Source organism: Microtus pennsylvanicus, chromosome 2 (assembly GCF_037038515.1).
Source record: "Microtus pennsylvanicus isolate mMicPen1 chromosome 2, mMicPen1.hap1, whole genome shotgun sequence".
NCBI classification, from domain to species: Eukaryota; Metazoa; Chordata; class Mammalia; order Rodentia; family Cricetidae; genus Microtus; species Microtus pennsylvanicus.
In genome coordinates, this window is record NC_134580.1 from 130936105 (window position 1) to 130957175 (window position 21071).

Below are 21071 nucleotides of genomic sequence, written 5' to 3' on the forward strand. Positions count from 1 at the left end.
AGAGGAAGCAGGATGTATAAGAGATAAGGTAATAAGCCATGAGTCATATGGCAGCATGTAAATTAATAGAAATGTGTTAATTTAAGTTGTAAGAGCAGATAAGAAACAAGCCTAAGCTATCGGCTGAGCTTTCATAATAAGTCTTCAGGTGGTTATTTGGGAGCTGACAGGAGAGACAGAGAAAGACTCGCTACAGATGGTGCCCAATGTGGGGGCATGTATTTCTGTATAAAACCTGAAAAAGCTTTAAAAAAGGTTCCAAACATACAAAAAAAGGAGCCAAATGTGGCTTCCTAATCCCACAGTCTCTCATGGGGCTGTAGTACAGAGATGTATCTCCCAGCTGCTGCTGACAGGCTTGAGCCACCAGCACGCCAATAGCTAAGGTGCACGGTAGTTTAAGATCTTGCTCTTGCAGAGAGAAAAGGCTACAGATAAGCAGTAAAGCAGGTTTAGACAGAAAAAAAAAATCTCTAAACAGGTTACAATTTGTTTAAAATGTGTATAGGCTTAAGAAAAAAGGAAAATGGATAGAGATAGTCATTAATAAAAAACAACAAGCCATGTTGTTGGGAAGGGAAATACACAGGGAGTCTGGGTCCTGTATGGTGTTGTATTTACTTTAAATATATTGATTGCTGATGAGCAAACAATAGCTGCTGAGAGACACTGGATTATAAAACACTACTAAATTAAACCAACCTATATATTTTTTAAATGTTTTAACTTTAAAATGGAAGTAAAAAATATGCTACATTGGAGAAGAGGTTATGCTTTTGTTTCCACAGAAAATGAAAGGCTGTTGATTCATTTAAGGTTGACAGAGATCAGGTTTGATCAAGGAAGACCCCCTGTTTTCTGAAGTACCAAAAGGTGTTACTCAAGCTACTAGGGGAGAACGGCCTTCAAAATCTTATTCAGCTGTGGCTCCTGGATGCTATACTACTGACCAACCAGCAACAGTGCCCATGGGTGTACAAGTGGCAAGTCAATAGTGGGGTAACCAACCGCTTTCTAATTGGAATGGAAACTGCTCCATAGGAGGGACTCTATGTTTGAGTCTGTAAGCCTGATCAGAAACCAGTGGCCATGCAGGTCACAGACCACAGGGGGAAGCTACTGCTGCTGTTTTTACTAAATGGACACAATGTGCCTATTAAACAGGTGCCCTCAGCTTTGGTCCGAGAGGCTCCCTTTTACAGCTGGTAGTATGAACTGCACAGATTCATAACTAGTCAAAGTGCTGAGAGCAAAAGATGCCTGAATGTCATGCCATAAACTGGCATCCGTAGAAGAGGGCAGAAAGAATGTAAGAGTGACAGAGAGGCCGGGTGGTGGTGGCACACGCCTTTAATCCCAGCACTCGGGAAGCAGAGGCAGGCGGATCTCTGTGAGTTCGAGGCCAGCCTGGTCTACAAGAGCTAGTTCTAGGACAGGCACCAAAAGCTACAGAGAAACCCTGTCTCGAAAAAAAAATAAAAAGAAAACAAAACAAACAACAACAAAAAAAGAGTGACAGAGTGAGGAGGGGAGGGAAAAGGTTGCTATCTTGGATGCACAACACTGCTGCTGCATTCTTGATCTCACAGCAATTCTGCTTACCATAACAAGACCCGCACACCGCTGGTCTACCAGCAGCAAGTCATGGGGTGGGGAAGAGCCTACAAGGCCTCATTATCCCTAAGGACTTTTTTTTTTAATTTTAAATTTTTGTTATTTTTTTAAATTTATTTATTTATTAAGGATTTCTGCCTCCTCCCCGCCACCGCCTCCCATTTCCCTCCCCCCCCATCAAGTCACCCTCCCTCATCTGCTCGAAGAGCAATCAGGGTTCCCTGACCTGTGGGAAGCCCAAGGACCGCCCACCTCTATCCAGGTCTCGCAAGGTGAGCATCCAAACTGCCTAGGCTCCCCCAAAGCCAGTACGTGCAGTAGGATCAAAAACCCACTGCGATTGTTCTTGAGTTCTCCCTAAGGACTTATAAGCAGATAACAATACCTAAAATGGAGGGGCTCATTAGCTCTCACCCCTATTTGAGTATCTGTAGGGAATTAATTGTTGCTGGGGGAGAGGAAAAGATTTTCTTCGTGGTATAACCACTGGTAAGAGACCAATGTTCTTGCAAATGAACCCTCTTCTAGGATCCTGTAAAATAACAACAACACAACACCCCAATAAAATGTAATGACAAACACACATGCATGGAACAGTAAGGGAATGGGCTGGAGTGGGAGGGGAACAAGAGAGTATGAGGAAAGGCTACGATAAAAGTACATTATACACATGTACGAAAATGTCATGAGCCGGGCATGGTGATGCATGCTTTGAATCTGAGCACTTGGGATGTAGAAGCAGATGCATCTGCCTATAAGTGGGAGGATAGCCTGGTCTACATAGTGAGTTTCTACATAGAAACAGGGCTACATAGACAGCTTCTGTCTCAAACCAAAACCCAAAAAAAAAAACCTTAGTTATACTGAAATTATTAATTATTACATTAATTTATGTTAATATAAGATGAACGAAACAAATACTGAGTGTGGTGGTGCAGGAGAATCCCACGTTTAGGGACAGCCTGGGATACATAACAAAGGAAAGCCCACTTACTTTCAGTTTCTAAGGTTTCTGTAAGAAGTGCTTTCCTAGCCGGAAGAAAAAGGATGAGTGTTCTCTTTAAGGTGAAGAAGAATTGGAGCAATTACTCAACCCTATTTCCCCTGGACCGCATTTCACCCAGTAATGAGTAAGACAGATTCTGATGAGTACATGAGACCATGATCAACTCTGGCAGCAAGGAGACTGGGTTCAACCTGGCTCTACCTTTCCATCTTAAAATGAGACAATAAGAGCATATTTGCTTACATAGCTAGCCTCAGATTTCCCTGGGATGACAAGAGATACCAAGAGCAACAGTTGCCATAAGAACAGCTGAATCGAACTGAACCAAAGGAAGGGAACTTGAACGCACCTTTTCTGAATCTGTGGGTTTTTCTAAGCCATGTAACATAGAATAAAAAATTAACAAGTAGGTATTTCATGATATCAAGATATCACTGTTAATTTTTTGTGTGTAAATGTATTAGGTAATGTTTTTTAACAAGTCACTATCTAGTGGTTGGGGATGGAGCCCAGTTGGTTAAGTACTTGCCTAACATGAAAGAATCCCCGGGTTTGATATTCCCAGCACTGCGTCAACTGGACATGGTGGCATATGCCTGTGACCCCAGCACTAAGGATGTGATGGCTGGAGGATCAGCTATCCAAGATACATGGAAGGTTCAACGCCAACACGGACTACATGAGACCTTGACCAAGAACACACACACACGCACGCACACACACGCATTATATGCCAGGTGCAGTGGCACACTGCCTGTACTATTTATTTATTATTTGTTTGTTTTGAGACAAGGTTACTCTGTGTAGCTCTGGCTGTCCTAGAACTCACTCTGCAGACCAGGCTGGCCTCGAACTCACAGAGATCTATCTGTCTCTGCCTCCCAAGGCTGGCATCAAAGGTGTGCACCACTACTAGCAAAGCTTCTATTTTTGCTACTCAGGAGGACAAGGTGGAAAAGATCAAATGGGCACAGGAGTGTGAAACCAGTCTTGGCAACACAGCAAGACTATCTCAAAATAAAAAGTCATCTTGTAGAACACTGAATGAAACATATGGGATTTGTCTCAAAAGAACTCAAAAGTATTAGGGATGTAACTCGGTTATCAGCATATGTTAAGCATGCATGAGGCTCTGAATTCAATCCCAACCTTTTCCTTAAAAAAAAAAACTAAAAAATAAACAAAGAACAAATAAAAACAAACAAAACCTGTGAAGTAGGGAGTTAATGAACAGAGACAAAACAGTATAGGCCATTGGCTGAAAATAACTGAAGCTGGGTAAACACAGATTATAGGTGTGTTCTCTACATTCCCAAGTGTGATGTTATCCCTAACTGAAAATTTAAAAGTAAAATTCAAAAGAATACAGAAAGAAAATGGCTTCTTTTTTAGATGGTATTTGTATGTGTGTGTGTGTGTGTGTGTGTGTGTGTGTGTATCCCATGCGTGCCTGGAGCTCACAGATGATAAAAGACGGCATTGGATATCCTTAAAATGCAGTTTCAGGTGACTGTGAGCTGCCATGTGGGTCCTGGGAACTAAACCCAGGTCCTCTATAAAAGAAGCTAGTGCTCTTAACCACTGAGCCATCTCTCCAGTCCCTTAAGGAAACTTCTTTAAAAATAAATTACTTTATGATTATTACTATTATATTAATAGTAATAAAGAAGCTTTTTAACAACATCACAAATTAAGTGCCCATTATAGTTTGATAAATAATTTTAGTTCCTTTTTTATACTCCATGAAACCGTGTTTGATTTAATTTAAAAATTAGAATTACTTTTGTTTGTGAGCCTAGCCTTTAACAACTGAGTCAAATGGATAAGGAAAGTGTGGTACATTTGTACACTGGAGTATTACTCAGCTGTTAAAAACAAGACATCATGAAATTTGCAGTCAGATTGATGGAACTAGAAAAGATCATCCTGAGTGAGGTAGCCCAGATCTAGAAAAACAAACACGGTATGAACTCACTCATAAGTGGATATTAGTCACTAAGTAAAGGATAATCATGCTACGATCCAAAGACCCAGAGAAACTAACAAGAAGGACTCAACACAACTGGAACTGGGGGAAGAAAAAAAAAAGTCAATGAATATTCTGCTGACTCACAGACTGGTGCCCAGCTCAGTGGTCATCAGAGAGCCTGCACCCAGCAACTGACGGAAACGGCTGCAGAGACCCACAGCCAAACATCAGATAGAGCTCAGGAATTCTGAGAAAGAGGGGGAGGAGGATTGCAGGAGGCAGAGGGGTCAGGGACAGCACAAGAAAACCAAAGAATCTACTAACCTGGGCTCACAGACACTGAAGAGTCAACCAGGGAGCCTGCATGGACTGACCTAGACCTGATGTGGGAGTGTCATATATCAATCTGTTGATTTCATTGGTTAAAAAAATAAAGAAACTGCTTGGCTGGCCCTCATAGGTTAAAACATAGGTGGGAGGAGTAAACAGAACAGAATGCTGGGAGGAAGAGGAAGTGAGCTCAGACTCGACAGCTCTCCTCTCGGGAGCAGATGCCTCCGAGAAAGACGCCATGCCCTGCTCCCGGGCAGATGCACGCGATGAAGCTCCGACCCAGGATGGACGTAGGCTAGAATCTTCCCGGTAAGACCGGTGCTCACAGATTATTAGAGATGGGTTGATTGGGATATCAGAATTAGCCAGTAAGGGCTAGAGCTAAAGGGCCAAGCAGTGTTTAAATGAATACAATTTGTGTGTTGTTATTTCGGGGCATAAGCTAGCCAGGCTGCCGGGGTGCTGGGGACGCAGCCCCACCGCTCATATTACTACACAGACCCTCTGAACATATGTGACAGTTGTGTAGCTCGGTTGTCTTGGGGACTCCTAACAGTGGGAATAGGGGCTGTCTCTGATTCCGCTGCCTGCTGTTGGGACCTTTTCCTCCTACTAGGTGTCTCATCCAGTCTCAATAGGAGAAAAGGTGCCTAGTCTCACTACAACTTGATGTGTCATGGCTGGCTGATATCCATGGGAAGCCTGCCCTTTTCTGAAGAGAAATGAAGGAGGAGTAGATGGGGAGGGAGGAGAAACTGCAGTTGGGATTAGAAACAAGAAACACATACAAAAACTGAAAAGAATGAAAAACCAATTAAAAGCAGATTGAATTCTGGAGGTGAAGCTTAGTGGCAGAGTGCTTGCCTACCATGAAGCCCTGGGTTCAATCTTAAATACCACCACACAACACACACACACGCACGCATGCACCACCAAGAGTGAGGTTCCTCAAAATTTTAAACAGAAACTTGCATACAGCTGGCCCAGCAATTCCATCCCTAGGCATGTACCCTAAGAATTGACAGTGGATGCTCAAATACACGTGTGCTCACAGCAGCACCACTGACTACCGGCACTGACAACAGTCTAAAGAGAAAAACAACCGAGATGTCCCTGACACGTGAATATGTTGTGGTATATACATATCATGAATATTACCCAGTCATATAAAGGAATGAAATAATGACATGCCACAATGTCAGTGACCTCAGAAAACATGCCAGGTGAAAAGAAACCATGTACGAAAGGTCACACAGTAAATGATCCTATTGGGATTTATATCCCAGATACAGCCACAGGAACAGAAAGCAGGTTAGAGGCTGGCAGGAGTCTTCAGGAAGGGAACAGGGAAGAATTGCTAATTGTGCACAGCCTTTCATCCTGGAGAGGTGAAAATGTCATCAAAGGCGAAGCTGTGCAACTCATAAATATATTAAATGTCAGTCAACTGTTCACTCAAAAGTGGTTAATTTTGTCCTAGGAGCATGCTGGCTGGTTTTAATGTCAACTTCACAGAGTAGAATCACCCGAGGGACTCTGAGCAATTGTCCTGATGTCTTCAGTGCTACGGGAAGAGCAACCCCACGTGTGAGTGACACTTCTAGCAGCTGTCTGGATGTAAGAGCATGGCGGAAGGAAGAGCACGGCTTCCCCTCAACAGCTAGTTAATTTATCCTGTTGCTGCCGCCCACAATTCCGTCACAGATATCAGGACCAGACAGAGGGCCAGGGGCACTCCAAGAACCCACCAGGTTTTTGGCACCAGACTGGGACTGAGATGCACGAGTCTTTCAAACTCAGCGTCTCCAGTGTGAGGCTGACACTGTGGGACTACTCTGATTGCTGAGGCATTGGGTTCAAGGCCAGGGCAATCGGCTCTCAGTCTCTAGCTACGAGACAGCTGCTGTCGCTATTTCAACATAAGTTAATTTGAAATAACATATATTTCTATGCATTGTTTCTCTAGGGAATCCTGACTAAAACATGATCTTTATCTTAATGTAGAATAATTGCAGTGAGGACAAAAAACAAAACACCTCTCCTGCACTTTTTATTTTTCATTTTTTTAACTTATCAGCTTGGCTAAATGTCAAGCAATCCAAAAATGGCCTGCATTGGAGAAGGTGCAGGGACAGCAAGTGACAAGACAAGCAATTATCTTGCAGGGTTAATTCACCAAAATATAAAATTCAAATACCTAGCCCACTGTACCCTATTATTTAAGGGAGTTATCTGTAGAAACAAAGACCTGAAATAAATCAAATTTGTATCAACAGGATATCAGATTAATAAATTACGGCATGCATATATATGGAATACTATCTACCTGTAAGTGGAACTGTCCGATTTTATATGTACAGGAATGGAATAACTTGCGGAGTAAAGTTAATTCAAAACAGATGGGCAGAATAGAATGGTGACTCTTATTTTTCATTTCCACAAACTAAAGAGTTTATTTCTTTCCCTTTTCGTCCTCTGGTACTTGTTATCTCTGGAATATAGTGCTCTAAATCAAACAGCCTAAGAAACATACAGTAAGAAGTGGTTGCGGCCAATCACTTCCTAGCAGGTAAGCACTTGGCAGTTCTTTGGATCCTTCAGTTTCTTTATGCATACTGCAGTAAACAAACAACCATGCATCTTAATCCCCATCTTACATTAAAGTACCCACCCACCCTTTTTATCCTTACTCCCCACCTACCTCAACTGCTAGGGTCTGAACCCAGCGCTGTGCTAAGCAGGCACCGTCTGCACTGCTGCCTTTTCATAATGAATGTATTTTCTAGCGATCCCTATTCCAGTCTATATATGTATCGTCACTCTTTTAAAGCCTGTGATGTAAGTGGCCTCTCACCGATGACCATGTGGGCTGTCCTGCTCTTCTGTTACCCAGCTGCCACAAAAACATGGTATATACTATGTCTATAACAGGGGTTAAAACATTTGTAATTCTAATTAGACAGTGTTTTTTTTTCTGAACTTCTAGATCCATTAAGAAACCTGATTAAAGCTACTGAACTTTGTCCTGAAATATAAAACAAACAAACAAAAAACCAAAAAACGTACATATAAAATGTACATCCTCCAAATGGGCCCCAGAAACCCTAACACACTGATTACATACAGGTATTAAGAGCCAGGTGATTTAAGAAGGGTCTCAAATACAATCTAGAATTGTTGAGAATGCTTTACCTTGGTTGATTTCAGCTGCAGAAGGCCCCAAGCTCAAGCTCTTCTTCTGCTGAGCATTTTTGGCAAGAAGTGTGTGTTTGTCGTCATTTCCTGTGTCCATCTCTGAAATGGTGACAGCCAGAATCCGGCAGAAGTTAGCAAGCTGCTGCTGATCGAAATTGGATACTAAGGAACTCAGATTAGGAACTTCATCTAGCCGAATCATTTCCTATAGAAGACACAAATAAACAACCCCCATGCTCAATTCCTCACGAAGCTGTATGCATCCTCCTTGCATTCCTCCTCAGGGCTCAACAGTGAGACCACTTGGGTTCAAATCCCAGCTCTGCAGACCTCAGCTGTGCAACCTCAGTTAACTTCTGCAATCTCTCCTCTTGCCATTATTTTGAACTTGTGTTTACGTTCCCAGATAGTTATTAACAAGAATGGGACTCACCTATCTCAGCTAGTGTGGAGGTTACATTTACCCTGCAAGCACAACTGTTTCCACTGGCAGCACATTCTGTTCCCTCTAAAAAACCTACCACTCAAGTTTTATAAATCACAAATCACTATTCTCCCTATAGAATTTTTTTTTTGAGATAGGTTCTATGTAGCCCAGGCTAGCCTTAAACTGTGCGGCTGAGGATGAATTTGAGTTTCTTATTCTTCTGTTTCCACCTCGAGTGCTGGAATTACAGGTGTGCACCCCCTGTGCACAGCTGATTGTGGTGCTGGGATCAAACCCAGGGCTTTGTACATGCTAGGCAAGCATCTGATAGTTGAGTTTTAGTCCCTATTTCTAGATTAGTTTTTTGTTCTTGTTTTTTGTTTTGTTTTTCTTTTTTGGGGACAGGGCTGCTCTGTGTAGCCCTGTGTAGCCCTGGCTAGCCCTGTAGACCAGGCTGGCCTTGAATACACAGAAATCCACCTGCCTCTGCCTCCCAAGTGCTGGGATTAAAGGCATGTGCCACCACTGGTGCCTGGATTAATTTTTTAAAAAGAAATAAAACTTTTCAAACATAGCTAAAGGCATCTGCACAGTCCTACAGTTACAATCCCCTTTCATTTTCCAGAGGTAACCATTATTTTGAACTTGTGTTTACTGTTCCCAGGTAGTTTTCAGTCCTCATAAATACTTCCAATAATCTCCACAACACTGCTGGGCATGTGACGTGACTATACCAGACCTTGCTTGTGATTCCACACTGAAATCTATACAGAACTTCCACCAAGCGGCTCTAATTCAGTTCTTTCCCACTGCTTTACGACATGGTGTTTTGCTCCCTAAACTCCTTACTACCACTGACTGCTGCAGTGAGCATCAGTACAGTGGTCCTTGTGGACATGTGCACAGTATAGAACTTACCTTCTTCACTTTATCAGACACACTTCCAACATTTTAAAATTAATGTTCACTTCAACTTTTAACAGATGTGTAAAGGAATTTCCCTTCTTTTTGCAGCTGTATGATTTCAGTCTCACACAGGTTCATACACGGAGAACTAGGCTCTCAGGGACGAGCTACTGAAAGGTGGTGAAACCTTGAAGAGATCTTTAGGGAACTAGGAACATCCTGCTAAAGATGGTTCATCTGGGACTCCTTGGTAACTCGTGGAAGAAAAGTATAAAAAGTCTGAGTTTCATCCCACCCAGTCTGTCTCTGTGGCTCTCTCAAACTCCACGTTGCTATCTGCCCTGAGGGCAGTCACTCGGGCCGTGCTGTGTGAGTCTGTCTACACACGGCACCTGTCCTCTCATCCCACCCATCTACTTCTACTAGACTGGCTATTTCTCTAACACTGCACGGAAACTTTTAATTATTTCTTTTGCATCTACTTCCCAAGCAATCCAACACTAGACCTTGACTTTTCTTTAGAGTCCTAATGCATGGCACTGGGTGGCAAGGAGCTCAGGAACTGCACTAAAAAGCAAATGATCCCTGGACGTGGTGATGAAGGACAGCGGCTTGTTAAGAAGGAAGCACTTGGGTGGGAACAGGGGCCTGTCCCCTCCCCAGTCAGTACACACCCATGCTGGCTACTACTGTTACCATGAGACACTCTCTCCGCTCCTCCGATCCCCAGTCCATCTAACTCAGTGGCTGACTCTCAGCTTCTCCATCCTTCCAGCCCTGACCAGCTGAGGTGTGAGTCCAAACTAGGTCCCACCATCCCACACCCACTTTTTATTGTTGTTGGTTATAAGATGGGGTATCCCACTATCACTTAGGCTAGTTTAAAACTCATGCTATAGCCTAGGCTGGACTTAGACTTCTAGTAATCCCCCTGCCTCAGCCTCCCTAGAATAAAGGTTACATTACACTCAGCTTCACTAATTTTTTAAATTTAACATTTGATACATGTTATAAAACATACTGGGCTTTTTCACTGTTTGAGCTTCCCTATCATATCTCTGCCTCTGTGAGGTCACCACTGCTATGAATTACTTTGTCATTAAAAAGTTTTGTTTGAATTTTATGAAAATGATAGGTGGCCTCCAGTGCGCTGTGGCTGGCTTTATCTCTAGTCACTCCCTCTTCAGCTGTGCTCTGACCCACAGCACCAGTCTGTCTAATGCTTTATTGTATTTCAGTGTGTGACGAGACATGGGTCACAGGCTTGCTTTCAGTCTTCTACTCTGAAACAGGGGCACCCTAAGTTTTGTTGCTTGATGCCCACAGAAAAGTTTTCCTAGGGCAGTAGCTACTAAAGAATTCTGATTGACCAGTAAGACATGTGCTTTCCATTGCAACAAAATAAAAATGCATGGGGGGGGGGGGGAGAACATCTTCAAACAATATTCTTCCATGACACACTTGGATCTGTTTCATCTAACTGACAGACCTTCAGGGTTTATTCTAGTGTTCTCATTTTTTTTTGCATGTATGTGTACACATATTCACATGTGTGTACATGCTGGATGGTATACATGCTGGCCAGAGGCTGATGTTACTAGATCTTGTTTACTGAAATATGGGGCTTGCCTATTTGCCTTGTTTAGCTACCCAGCTTTGTCCAGGATCCCTTGTCTGAACTTTCTAGGAAGTAGGATTACACATGGGCCACCGACCACTTGGTTTTTATGGGGGTGTTGGGGGATTCAAACTCCAGTCCTCACATTTTTACTCTGTTTTATCCACCAAGCCATTCCCTCCCTAGCACCTAGCATTTTTGTTTCCTTTAAAATAGTTTTCTAATTGTATTTTATTTAATTGTGTGTGTATGTAGGAGAGTGTGCATGTGTGAATGAGTGTGTGTACATGTGTATTTGTATATGTGTGTATGTGGTATTTATGTATATATGTATGGGTGAGTATGCATGTATGCAGAGATATATCTATATGGTGTGCTGTAGTCAGATTTTTCTTTGGGCTGCCAGCAAACAGATAATGACATGGACACTTACTAATTTTGAACGCTTGACCTTAGTTTAGGCTTGTTTTTAACTAGCTCTTATAACTTAAATCAACTCATTTCTATTAATCTGTATTCTGTCATGTATGGCTGATCTTCCTCTGTGTCTCCTCACTCTCCTCACCATGACTAGATTCTTCTTCCTACTTCCTCTCTGTGCCTGGAAGTCCCACTTACACCTCCTGCCTAGCTATTGGCCGTTCAACTTTTTATTACAGCAATCACAGCAATACACCTTCACACAGTGTACAAATATCCCACAACAGTGTACATGTGTGTGTATTTCTTGTGTGTATATGTACATATGTACACACACACAGTGGTGGGCGTGTGCCAGAGCACAAAAGGAGGGCAGAGGACAAGCCGCAGACATTGGTTCTCTTCTTCCACTATGTGTTTCGCAGGACTGAACTCAGGCTGCCAGGCATGATGGCAGGTGCCTACACTGTGAGGCCATCTCTCTGGCTGCATGTTTTCATTTTTAAGACTCATTTACCCACAAGTATGCTTAGGCACAAGTCACAAACAGCCCACCCACAGTAAAACACTGAGGCCTAGCCTTTGGGGCAGTGCTTCTGAGTGCTGTGCACACAGCACGTACAAATACACATTCAAGAACAAAATAAATAGGTAAGTTCATTCTGCTAAGAGTTTCCACCGTATATTCATCAGGATCTGCTCTCTCACCTCACACAGTATAAGAGCTGCATTTCCCACTTATCAATGAAGCCAAACATTTACTCGTGGCTCATCTGTTTCTCCTTTGTGAAATGTCTGTTTATAACTTTGCTCATTAGTTAACTAAGCCATTGTCTTCTTTGTGCTGATTTGTAGGAATTTTTGATGAATTATGAAATTAATCCTTTGGGTTTTTTGTTTGTTTATTTTTCAAGACAGGTTTCTCAGTCCTCGAACTCATTTAGTAGACCAGGCTGGCCTTGAACTCAGAGAACCGCCCACCTCTGCCTCCCGAGTGCTGGGATTAAAGGTGTGCACCACCACCACCACCCAGCTAATCCTTTGTTGTATGAATGCAGGTACCTTTTCCCAGCCAGTGGCTCAAGTTTCCACATTAGTTTTGTACATTACACCAAGGCACCTACAAAGTGTAGTAGAACCGATCACCAATTTGATAACACAGACAGGCACAAGAAGGCATGAAGCACTAGGTGGACCAAGTTGGGAAGGAGCAATCACTGTCTCCTACTCTGAGACTGCCAGGGGGCATGGAGTTCCTGCACTGACAGCCATTCTCACACGCTGTCAGAATCTTGGGACATAACAAAAGCATTTTATCAAAGAGCACAAAGGGACTGTCTGGGGCCTGTACACACTGAGAATGTGTTCCCACAGACAATGGGTCACTTGTGATGTTTTGCCTGGGCAATAACAGGCAAGCCCTGCAGAAAACAGAGGTGAAAACTGTGTGACAGTGTGTGGGGGTACCCTCTTTTCAGCAACAGCAACCTTATGGACTCTACAGCAATGAGAAGAAATCTGCCAGGCAGCGGCAGTGAAGAGCGGAGAGGACACAGGAAGGAAACTCCAGATCCTAACAAGTTAGCCAAAATTCCAGCAGAATGTACACAGCTGTAGTTTTGGAAGTCTATGCGTTTCCGATGAGACTTTAATGCTTTCAACTTTTAGTCGCTGTTTTTTGAGACAAAGTCTCACTCTCGCCCAGATAACCTCAAACATGGGATAAGAGTTCAGCAACGGAACGCTTGCCTAGAATGTGTAAGACCCTAAGCACAACTCCTAGTACCACTTTAATTAAAAAACAACAACAACAAAACCCAGCTGGGCGGTGGTGGCACACACCTTTAATCCCAGCACTTAGGAAGCAGAAGCAGGTGGATCTCTGTGAGTTTGAAACCACCCTAGTCTACAGAGTTCCAGGACAGCCAGGGCTACAGAGAGAAACCCTGTATCAAAACAACAACAACAAAAAATAAACAGCAAAAAAGGAAGGAAGGAAGGAAGGAAGGAAAGAAGGAAAGAAGGAAGGAAGGAAAGAAGGAAGGAAGCAGAATGGCAGGGCTTATACTGCCCACTGTTATCTCATGGTCAAGGCAGTTAACCACCTTTGAGGCTGATAGAAAAATATAAAGGTAGATGTAAAAGGCAAAGGCCAAATATTACCACTAGAGGGAACAAAACTAGTGAAAAGGGTTTCCCAGCATTCAACCACAGAAAGCCGCTCTGTGAGCAGTCCCAGTGCATATAACAACAACAACAACAAAAAAAAAAAAAGCATACTAAAAAGAACTTGTACAACTACAGTTAGTGAGAAGCAATTTAATCTTAGCAAGGAGCACTAAAAATTCACCAAATCAATGTGAAGTGTTGTGTTTCATACTCTGTTTGACTTCACTTTATATACGTATTTGTTTCACAACCATAAAGACCCATAGGCATTAAGGAATACAACCTATTTTTATATCTGAACCTACCTAAGAACAAATACTTTAACACTGGGGTGGGAAAGAGCTTCTTTTAAAGGAGCCCTGACTAGTCGTTAGACGGGCTCTACAATCCAGTACCTGAGACTGTCCCAAAGCGGGAGAACACAGCTCACCTTTTTAACACCCAAAATATCTTCAATGAGTGTTGCTGTTTGTAAGAATGTCTTCTTACTTGTCATCAGTGTAAACAGGAAGATCACAAAATCATTCTTCTCTGCCAAACGCTTTGTCACTCCTTCCGTCTGTCACATGGAAAGGGAGAAAGGGCAGAATAGCTTGTGACCCACAACACAAAATATGAAGAGCAAAGCACCATTGCAGATGCAGAAGCAATCCCATCCTGAAAAACTAGCATGAGGCAAGAAATATAGGAAGTCGTGTGTACAGTGGGTAATAGGTGTAAAAAAGAACTCTTGGCCCTCAGACCACACGACAGGGAGAGCCCGCTTTGGAGCTAAGAATGAAAAAAAAAAAAAAAGGATAAGGCAATGAACAGCTTCAGCTAGCTCATGAAGTCTAAGCCCCTAATGGCTCCACTTATCCAACCAGCATCATGTAGACAAAAGCCCATGGACTGATGTGAGCAATGCCCCCTAGAGCATAATCAAGCTCCACAGTGAGGATGCGTGAGGTGGTGATGCTTCAGAACAGTGCTGCGCAAGGCTTCTGCAGGCCAGGCTCAATCTGAACGAACTCGTGGTCTAAAATATGAATTTTGAGGGTCAAAACTAAACTCTACTTCTATCTAGGTGACCCTGAGCCAATCACTTCTCACTCTGGATCTCCCTTTCTTCGCCTGTGCACGGTGAGCTCCAGAGTCTGGGAGGATGCCAGTGAGAGCACAGGAAACACTCAGCCACATCTGGGGGCCAAAGTGATCTTGGAGTAACAGGCTTAGTTTCCTTTGCTATATGTTAACTCACTCTTCTAACTGACACTCAAGGGTCCTTCAAACAGGCGCACAGTATCTGTCAGGGACAATCTCCCAGAGGCTTACCCAGGTCAGGTCAGGCTGAGTGACAGCTGGCTGTTAACACTGAAGCATACAGGGGTTCCTAATTCTACCTCTTTGTTCTTCCCTTGAAGGATACACTACCCACAAAAGTCCTATCTGTCACAGCCACTCAGAGCACAGGAACAAGACGAGCTCTGCTAGTAGAGAATGTGTAACTCGAGTACACTTGGCCTACATTATGGGGAAACCATTAAGAAAATAATGTAGCTATTCTTTTTGCCTTTTGTAGAATAAAAAAGTTTGCCATGAAATGTGTTTTCTAGCCAGGCAGTGGTAGCGCACGCCTTTAATCCCAGCACTGAGAGGCAGAAGCAGGTGGATCTCTGCGAATTAGAGGCTGGTCTACAAGAGCTAGTTCCAGGACATGCTCCAAAGCTGCAGGGAAACCCTGTCTCGAAAAACCAAAAAAGAAAAAAAAAAAAGGAAATGTGACTTCTACACAAAGCAGCATACAGAAATCTGAAATTATTTGTAGCAAATTTCTGGTAGTTGTTTAATTTGCTTAATGGATCACATGTGATTAACACTCTGTATCTTATCTACGGTTGACATTTTCTTTAGTCAAGAATATGCTTGGGGCCAGCAAAATATCTTGATGGGTAAAGGTACCTGGCACCAAACTCAATCTGAATTTGATTCTTGAACCCATCAGTGGAAGAGTGGAAGGAAAGAATTACTCCCAATGAACTCTTCTCTAACTTCTATACACACACACACACACACACACACATACCTTGTGTGTGTGTATATATATATATAAAACATATATAAGTATATATAAAATTACATATATGCTTTGTTATTCATAAATTATTGTCAAGGATGGGAGCAGGAAAGCAAGCCTACCAACTCATCCAGATGATCCCTTCTCTGTGGAATTGCCCCGAATCACTCTAAATGCATGCACTCCTCTTCCTCTGAAGCATCAAAGCATGTGGTCTACACCTGCCCACATCCTTCACCAAACGTGACCTCCACCCACTGACTGATGGAATAGAGGTATTCTATCTTCACACCTCTGCTATCTAGAGTGGACCTAGCTCATGGGCGATATTTAAAGGCTAGAATAAAGAACAAGGGGCAATAAAGGAATAGAAGGACTAGCTAGCAAGTAACTCAAGAGAGTTCGGAATTGAAACTGGTGCGTTGGTACTCCAAGCTAAGAGAACTTCATAATCAGTGAAATAAATGTGTCAATTGAATTTAATCTTCAAAATAAAGAGACTGATAAAAATATACTAAGTCTCTCTAGGCTGGCCAGTGAGGCCTGGGTACCTACCTGCCTCTGCCCTCTCAGCACTGCGATTACAGGCATCCACTACCACATCCTCCTCTGTTCCATGGCATCAAATTGGGGTCCTTATGCTCATGTGGGAAGCAGTTTACCAGATGAGCCATCTCTGTAGCCTAAAGTTTTTAAAACTGAACTGTCTTACTAGAATGTCTCTGATCAATATTAGGTCACAATTTTAAAACATTCTTGTAGAAAACTTGACAATTACGGTGTCACTCTCTTCCATTCTGTCTTTTGTTGTTGTTTTTTTTTGTAAAAATATTATTAACTTTAGCTGCAAAAACAGTTGAATGTTCTTAACAATCATCCTTTTGTATTACAGACCTGCCTGTGCTGTTCTGTGCTAGCAGCTGTAACAAAATGGCTACTGAGCACCTGAAAAGCAGACACACTCTAGGTGTGAACCATACTGGATCCCGAAAGCTTGGTATAAAAAAAGTAAAATATCTTAAAAACTGATTGGAATGATAATATTTTTACTAGATGTGTTAAATAAAATATAGTATCAACATAATTATTTTTCTTATTAAAATGGCTCTAAGGAAACACACAATAACCGACAGCACTTCACCATCACAGATACTGGTGTGCACCGTCGGTCCAACAGCTCACTACCTGTGCTGGCCTTAGACTAAGAAGCTGGAACTCCCTACAGTACACACACAACTATGACCTGCACTTTCTGTCAGCCCAGTTTCTGTGTATTATGTGCCCACCCTTCTTTTACCTTTTCTTTCTTATCTACTTCTCAGTCTGTGGTCTTAGCAGTATTCCCCAAAACCTTCTTTAGAATAAGACAAAAAACAGAGTTAAATGTTCCTTTCGCCACCACGACAGAGGTCTCATTTCCACAGCAGCACTTAGTGTGCTCTGCCGTGCACTGTGACACTTAGCGTGCTCTGCCGTGCACTGTGACACTTAGTGTGCTCTGCCGTGCACTGTGACACTTAGTGTGCTCTGCCGTGCACTGTGACACTTAGCGTGCTCTGCCGTGCACTGTGACACTTAGTGTGCTCTGCCGTGCACTGTGACACTTAGTGTGCTCTGCCGTGCACTGTGACACTTAGCATGCTCTGCCGTGCACTGTGACACTTAGCGTGCTCTGCCGTGCACTGTGACACTTAGCGTGCTCTGCCGTGCACTGTGACACTTAGTGTGCTCTGCCGTGCACTGTGACACTTAGCGTGCTCTGCCGTGCACTGTGACACTTAGTGTGTTCTGCCGTGCACTGACACTTAGTGTGCTCTGCCGTGCACTGTGACACTTAGTGTGCTCTGCCGTGCACTGTGACACTTAGCGTGCTCTGCCGTGCACTGTGACACTTAGTGTGTTCTGCCGTGCACTGACACTTAGTGTGCTCTGCCGTGCACTGTGACACTTAGTGTGTTCTGCCGTGCACTGTGACACTTAGTGTGCTCTGCCGTGCACTGTGACACTTAGCGTGCTGTGCCGTGCACTGTGACACTTAGTGTGTTCTGCCGTGCACTGTGACACTTAGCGTGCTCTGCCGTGCACTGTGACACTTAGTGTTCTCTGCCGTGCACTGTGACACTTAGTGTGCTCTGCCGTGCACTGTGACACTTAGTGTTCTCTGCCGTGCACTGTGACACTTAGTGTGCTCTGCCGTGCACTGTGACACTTAGCGTGCTCTGCCGTGCACTGTGACACTTAGTGTTCTCTGCCGTGCACTGTGACACTTAGTGTGCTCTGCCGTGCACTGTGACACTTAGCGTGCTCTGCCGTGCACTGTGACACTTAGTGTGTTCTGCCGTGCACTGTGACACTTAGCGTGCTCTGCCGTGCACTGTGACACTTAGCGTGCTCTGCCGTGCACTGACACTTAGTGTGCTCTGCCGTGCACTGTGACACTTAGTGTTCTCTGCCGTGCACTGTGACACTTAGTGTGTTCTGCCGTGCACTGTGACACTTAGCGTGCTCTGCCGTGCACTGTGACACTTAGCGTGCTCTGCCGTGCACTGACACTTAGTGTGCTCTGCCGTGCACTGTGACACTTAGTGTTCTCTGCCGTGCACTGTGACACTTAGTGTTCTCTGCCGTGCACTGTGACAGTGTGCTCTGCCGTGCACTGTGACACTTAGTGTGTTCTGCCGTGCACTGTGACACTTAGCGTGCTCTGCCGTGCACTGTGACACTTAGCGTGCTCTGCCGTGCACTGACACTTAGTGTGCTCTGCCGTGCACTGTGACACTTAGTGTGTTCTGCCGTGCACTGTGACACTTAGCGTGCTCTGCCGTGCACTGTGACACTTAGCGTGCTCTGCCGTGCACTGTGACACTTAGTGTGTTCTGCCGTGCACTGACACTTAGCGTGCTCTGCCGTGCACTGTGACACTTAGTGTGCTCTGCCGTGCACTGTGACACTTAGTGTGCTCTGCCGTGCACTGACACTTAGTGTGTTCTGCCGTGCACTGTGACACTTAGTGTGCTCTGCCGTGCACTGTGACACTTAGTGTGCTCTGCCGTGCACTGTGACACTTAGCGTGCTCTGCCGTGCACTGACACTTAGTGTGCTCTGCCGTGCACTGTGACACTTAGTGTTCTCTGCCGTGCACTGTGACACTTAGTGTGCTCTGCCGTGCACTGTGACACTTAGCGTGCTCTGCCGTGCACTGTGACAAGTAAGTTTACCCTAGGTTCCTAAAGTCAGCACTTCGCTTTTAAAAACCAACATTTACATACTGCTTACAAAGTGCATTCACACCTATGATCTCACACTTTGTAGGTCAGGCTCAGGGCACAAAAATCAACTTCCAACAGTAAGTGCTCAGCTTTCTTTCTCCATGACTTCCTTTATTCCCCACTCTTCTAGACACTGTGGCCGATCCCACAGACTGCCATAGTCAATAAATAAATATATGGCAGGACCTCTGACTCTTGTTTTCCAGTAGGAAAATGAAGGGACAGGAAGAATAGACTTAAACTTATTTTAAATGATATGGACACTGCCAACATTTGTCAGCCTTTAACAAGTAGTGGTCAGTTTCTGCTTGGACACCTGAGGTGAGGGGTGCTGGCTGGCTATGGAGTTCGGGGCCTGTCAAGGTAGCTTTAGCTCTAATTAAGTGCTACAAAATCTGGTCTCTCCATTATTTCTACCTGCTGGTACGGATTCTTAGGTACACAGAAAATAAGGGCAATTCCCTTAAATAACTGAAGGCAGCTCTCTTGTCTGCCACCCCACTCAAGCATTCCCGCCTCACCAGTAAAGATGGAGGAGGAGATACGTGGGCACGATACAGAGGAAATACTCACACAGACACAGGTGTTGTACAGGATGCTCAAGCAGTCCTTCGACATCTCATCACTTACTGAAAGGGAAGGAGGAGCATTATTCTTCTCTGTAACAGTAGCACTCTTCTGGAACATAAGAAATGTTCTAGCTGGGTGTGTGCTGGGGGCCTGCAGTCCCAGCACTGGGGAGGCAAAGCACTGCGCAGTCGCTCGTGTTCATGAGCACTTCACACCACAGGGCACCAGAAAAAGACTCAAGGTCAATTTTCAAAATCAAAACCACCATGCAGTGGTGGTGGACACCTTTAATCCCAGCACTGGGGAGGCAGAGGCAGGCAGATCTCTGTGAGTTCAAGGCCAGTATAGTCTACAGAGCAAATTCCAAGAGAGGCTCCAAAGCTACACAGAGAAACCCTGTCTCAAAAAACAACAAAAGAAACAAAAAAAAAAAAAAAAAAAAAAAAACACAAAACAAAATCAGAACAACTGGAATTCAGAGTGTAAGATTCCTGACCAAATTCTTCTCATTGAAAAGTCTGCCAGCAGAAAACATGGGCATCACTTCTACCTCAGACTTGCCAACTGGGTTTAGGTTTCCTTGTTACAGTTATCTGTATTAGGAAAGTGGACTCTAATGTCTGATATACTATCGGTTCCAATAAATAAAGAACTCAACTATATTAATGAGCAGAACAAGACAGTAGCACAAAAAGGAACTTAATTTTATGAGCCCCAAACCCAGAGTTGATAAGCTCAGTATGGTAGAGTGCTTAATCTGGTGTTGCCCTGATTTTTAAAACCAGTTTCCGTTCATTTCCTCATTGCCATAAACTCTAACATCCAAATCTCTCTCAAGATCCCAAAGAGTGGCCCTGTCAGTCAGACTAGCCTAGCCAGACAGATTGGTTGCTCATCTACTCTTGGCTATGTACGTATGTGGTGTCCCTCATTGCTACCTCTCAACAAATTTGCCTTGCAAGCTTAGTTAATCAATGAATTTAAAGTAGAACGAATCAGAATTATTTCAGTAGTTCCCAACTTTCCATTTCCAAAAGGAGTAGATTCGTGCACTCATCAAGAGTTTGCTGACTACTCAGCTTAGATGGAGTTGCAAGCAAAAGAGGAAGGGAAGCCCCACTCCTCGTGGGACCCACAAATCTATGGGGAGCGGGAGAAACCAAGAGTGACCAACAGGTCATTAAATCAGGGGATCTCAACCTGTGGATCACAACCCCGGGGGCGGGAGGAGTTGTCAAATGACCCTTTCACAGGGGTTGCATATCAGAGATAGTGCATATCAGATATTTAAATTACTATTCAATTCATAACACCAGCAAAATTAGTTATGAAGTAGCAATGAAGTAATTTTACGGTTGGGTCACCACATGAGGAACTGTATTAAAGGGTTGCAGCATTAGGACAGTTGAGAACCACTGCATTAAAAGATTCTACTTACTATCAGAGTACAAAACTGAGATGCTCAAAATGAGTATGAGACCAGGATATGGTGATACAAGCCTGCAACACTAGTACTTGG

The 21071-nt window shown here is 43.7% G+C and overlaps 1 protein-coding gene across 2 annotated transcripts in view; it reads right to left on the reverse strand.

Annotated features, from left to right (window-relative positions):
- Window positions 1-21071, reverse strand: part of Trpc4ap (transient receptor potential cation channel subfamily C member 4 associated protein) — a 74017-nt gene that overhangs the window by 27882 nt on the left and 25064 nt on the right. For both annotated transcript variants that reach the window (XM_075962672.1, XM_075962671.1), the window contains exons 5-7: window positions 19556-19611; window positions 14088-14216; window positions 8115-8322 (exon numbers count right to left, since the gene is read on the reverse strand). In XM_075962672.1, the coding sequence (XP_075818787.1) occupies window positions 8115-8322; window positions 14088-14216; window positions 19556-19611 (393 nt within the window). The remainder of the gene's footprint in view (window positions 1-8114; window positions 8323-14087; window positions 14217-19555; window positions 19612-21071) is intronic.